General features: G+C 41.6%; 1 protein-coding gene across 1 annotated transcript; it reads right to left on the reverse strand.

Annotated features, from left to right (window-relative positions):
* Positions 1 to 5: 5 nt before the first annotated feature.
* Positions 6 to 4,596, reverse strand: LOC116547896 (protocadherin gamma-A3; the record flags this gene model as incomplete). Its single annotated transcript, XM_032273658.1, has 1 exon — positions 6 to 4,596. A coding segment is annotated over exon 1 (1,764 nt), but the record flags the coding sequence as incomplete, so codon positions are not given.
* Positions 4,597 to 4,602: the final 6 nt, after the last annotated feature.

Consider the following 4,602-nt stretch of genomic DNA (forward strand, 5'->3'; position numbering starts at 1 on the left):
TTGGTCACCAGGTAGCCGGGCTCTGCGGAGCGGGGCGCCAGCTCCACTCCGGTGGAACCGTCTGTGGGGAGGGCGGGGTACAGGATTTCGGGCGCATTGTCGTTCTGGTCCAGCACGAACAGGCTCAGCGACACGTTGCTGCTGAGTGGAGGGTTCCCGCTGTCGCTGGCTGTCACCAGTAGCTTCAGGTCTCTAAATTGCTCATAGTCGAAGGAGCGCAGCGCGTACAGGACGCCAGAGTTGGAGTTGATGGAGACGTAGGAGGACAGGTGCGCCCCCTGGAGGGTGTCCTCGATCAATGCATAAGTGATGCGGGCGTTGTTGTTGCTATCTGGGTCCTGGGCTGTCACTGAGAAGATGGAGGCTCCTCTGGGGTTGTTTTCTGGAATGTAAGCGGAGTAGGAGAACTGAGGGAAGGTGGGTGGGTTGTCATTGATGTCAATCACATGCAGGGTGACGTGAGTTTCCGTGGACAGTGGCGGACTTCCCCCATCTGTGGCTCTCAGACTGATATTATATTCTGACATTTGTTCACGATCCAGGGATGTGGCTGTCACTAAGCGGTAATATTGGTCTATTGATTTTTCTAACTTAAATGGCAGATTTCCCAGGACAGAAATTGCAACTTGCCCATTCTGTCCAGCATCTCGGTCATGCACATTAATAAGTGCAATTTCTCTTCCAGCGGTGCCTTCTTCGAGGACTGAGCTTGTTAGAGAAGTGATGGTAATTTCTGGAGCATTGTCATTCACATCCAGAACCGTGACTAGAATCTTGGCTCTTGAAAGAAGACCTGGTCCATCCTGTGCTTCAATTTTAATTTCATAGAACATGGTATCCTCATAATCTAGACTTTTTAATATTGATACTTCTCCAGTCACTGAGTTGAGATGGAAAATCTCAGAGATTTTCCCAGGCATTTTATCTAGAATATAAGACACTTGAGCGTTGAATCCCTCATCAGCGTCGGTGGCATTCACCGTAAGCAGCCAGGTACCCACTGACGCGTTCTCCCAAACACTTACACGGTACTCAGGTTGAGTAAACATTGGTGGGTTGTCATTTGCATCCAGGACTACCACTTGGATGTGCAAGTTACCAGAGTGGACAGGGTCACCACCATCAGAGGCAATCAGGACAAGCTGGTGAATTTCTTTTTTCTCACGGTCCAAGGCCCGATCCAGCACGAGCTCTGGATACTTGGCCTCCTCAGAGACGCTATTCACAGCCAGGGAGAAGTAGTCGTTGGGGGTAAGCTTGTAGTTCTGCAGGGAGTTCATGCCCACATCTGGGTCAAAAGCAGTTTTAAGTGGAAATCGGGTTCCAGGAATGGTTAGTTCACCAATTTTTATTTCCAATTCCTCTGTTAGAAAATTAGGAGCATTGTCATTAATATCTTTAATTTCTATTTCTACTTCAAAAATTTTCAATTTGTCCTCAACCAGGATGTTAAATTTTACCAGACACCGCGGGATCTGAGCACAGAGCTCCTCCCGGTCTATCCTCTCTGCGGTGACCAAGCTGCCGCTTCTCGGATTCAGAGAGAAAAGCTGCGTCCTACCTCTGGAGACGATGCGGACTCCGCGCTCCGTCAGCTCTCGGGGCTCCAGCCCCAGGTCCTTAGCGATGTTGCCCACGAAGGAACCTTTATCTAGCTCCTCAGACACCGAGTAGCGAATCTGCCCGGATCCTGTTTTGCACAGCGTCCCCAGGAGCGCGCACAGCAGGGCCAGTCCTCTGCCATTTCGGAAACTCAGGCAATTGGTCATTTCCTTTGCGGTGAATTGCTTTCTCTGAATTCTGTTCCAGTTTCCCACGATGGACTCCAATCTTATTTTCTCAAGAAATGAAGTCTTTCGCGGGCCTAATTCACAGGTCAAACAGACGGTTGACTAAGGGGTGAGGTTGGCAGCTGCCCCGGATCTTCTGAGTCTGATTTGCTGGCTCTTTGCATTTTAGGAGCAAGGAAATGGTGAACTCGCTCTCCAGCTGCATTCTCCTTCTTGAGTGGTCAACAGCGACACTAAGAGGCCTAACCGTTTACTGCATCCTCTCAGACAAACACGAATTATTATTTTTGAATTATCCAACACCTGAAATCCTTCTTGTCAAAGATAAGGGGACTAGTGTTGATTCAACATAATTGAATTGATGTACAGTGTGACTTCAAGTTATCTTTCTTGGGACTCCATGCACTAACCTCACTGCAACCAATATTTGCTTCAAACATAGTGGAGTTACTGTTTTGAAATGTTCAGTTTAAGAAACACACAGTAACAAAGAACTGGCCTTAACGACAAACACAACTACTAAAAGACATGACCGTCACTTTTTCTTCCACCACTGAACCTTGAACATGTATTTATTGTTATACTTACTACATTTATCAGGGTTATTTGATAAGATAGCCACCTCATCTTTCACCTTTCCCTCTCTATACTCTTAACTCTACAAGAGCTGAGACAAGGAAAAAAAAGAGAAAAGAAACACATAGAAATATTAGCCATATTTATACACTGTATGTCATTAAGTTTGTTCTTGGCAGCCAGATAACTTAGTCTCAATATTTGTTGCTATTTAATATTCATTAAGCAAACGCACAATTAGGTGTCAGACAATATGTTAGTCTGTGGATTTAAGATGAGCAATGTAGACACAGTCACTTCCTTCACAGAGATTATAAGGATATAAAAGCAAACATGGAATTGCAGCATACTGAGATAATTGTCATAATGGGAGAAGCCAAGGGGGTTAGTGGAGCCTTCAATTGGGTCTTTGAGGTTAGCAAAGGCTTTCTCAGGAAACATGAGAGGAGTGGATCAGTGAAAAGGCCTGGATATGAGAGAAAACAGCATGGCAATGCCTAGAAGTGAGAGAGAAATCACAGACCCTCAGGGTACTAAAAGCTCTCTTTGTTTAAATCGAGACAGTAAGGATGTTTTTTCAAAACGCACAACTGAAACTAGTAGAAATAAGCTTTCATGTTCCAGAATCTCTTTCCCTGTAGGTTTCCAGTTACAGAAATATAAATATAATATATTTGTCATTTCAATCATGATGCATTACATATCTATGCATAAGGCATTTATTCTTGTGGAGTTACTACACACAGTATAAATAACTTTGCTTTTATTTTCCTGTTTCTACTTTATTATTCACCTACAAGTAAAGATATTATGACATATTATTCCACAGTGAGTTCCAATTTTACTCATAGTTCCAATTTTACTCATATGTAATAGTAGTAACCAACACAACGCATTGTCTCGGAAAATTTTTCCTTAATCAGATGCAACATAAAGAATCACAGCACTTTGAGAGATATGGTATCATTAAATAAAAGCTTCAATTAGTGTGTGATAATTCCCAAATAAAAATTTAAAATGATACCAGTTACATAGAATATTAGTGGGTTTATTATTTTCTGTTATGAAATACATAACCAACATACTAAAAGCCAATATAGGAAGAGGAATGGAAAAAGAAAATTGGTCAGAGGGGCACTGGGATTGGGTGAGGAGGGATTGGGAACATTTCTAGCAGCTGCTGTGAGTAGGAAACCTTGAGAAGAACAAAGAAGATCTTTATGGGCAATTGTAGGATACAAATTTTTGTATTTGTATCTTTTCTTTAAGCAAAACTATATTGAGGATATGTATTATTTTAAAGACTAAAAGGCAATATGGTTCCCACATATGAGAAAGATAAAAAAAAACAAAGAAGATAAATCTGTTTACTATTACTCTACAAATTTATTATGGAGCAAAGGATAAATCTGTTGCTTCTTCAAGGAACAGACAGCTTAGAGGCTAATGTGATATTTAAAACTAAGCCAATATAACATGACATACCTCCTGAAACACTGTAAAGAATGTATATTTCTACATTTCCATCTTTTTTGATAGGGAAGGACATGCAGCTTAAGGAAAACAACTTCACTGCCAAACTGAAAGAAATTTATTAAGACCAAGTGAGAAAGAACTAACCAACTAAGGTGTTTCACTGTTCATACACAAATTCAAATATAAAATAAAAGTCATATTTTAAAAGAAGGGACCTGAGTAAGCATCAATTCCAAACTTTATATTTTTAACAAAGAAAAAATTGTTGATCTGGTGGATGACATGATTTGCCCAGGGGTGGAGAAGAAAGTATGAAAAACCAGACACCCAAGTTACTAATACAGTGCTCTTTTGACAATCTATTAACTCCTGGTTTACATTCAGGCTAGAATGGCACAGCAATTCTAGCCTTTCCTTCCTCTTACAGCCTGTGAACATTAAGACCTACCAAGAAGTAATTCACCAAGACTCACTTCCTAAAACTTGACTATACCCACAAGAAAATTTGGGGGAACAAAATAGATATAGTAAACAGTGGAAGCAAGTAACTGAATTATTTCAGCAAACTAGCTTGTATGTATATTGTGAAAAGACTGATTACCTGAGAAAAGGATTCTTCTCTTTCATCTTCGAGTAGAGATTGAGGTGCTGATAAAAAATCCTTTTTCTCACAGCTCTCCTGGCTGATAAGCGTGTCAGCGTAGTTGGGCTGGGGGAAGATCAGTTGACTCTTCCGCGAGTCTGCGGTGAGGGAGACCTC

This window comes from Sapajus apella, unplaced genomic scaffold, assembly GCF_009761245.1.
Source record: "Sapajus apella isolate SASKATOON/1434 unplaced genomic scaffold, GSC_monkey_1.0 scaffold5377, whole genome shotgun sequence".
NCBI lineage: Eukaryota > Metazoa > Chordata > Mammalia > Primates > Cebidae > Sapajus > Sapajus apella.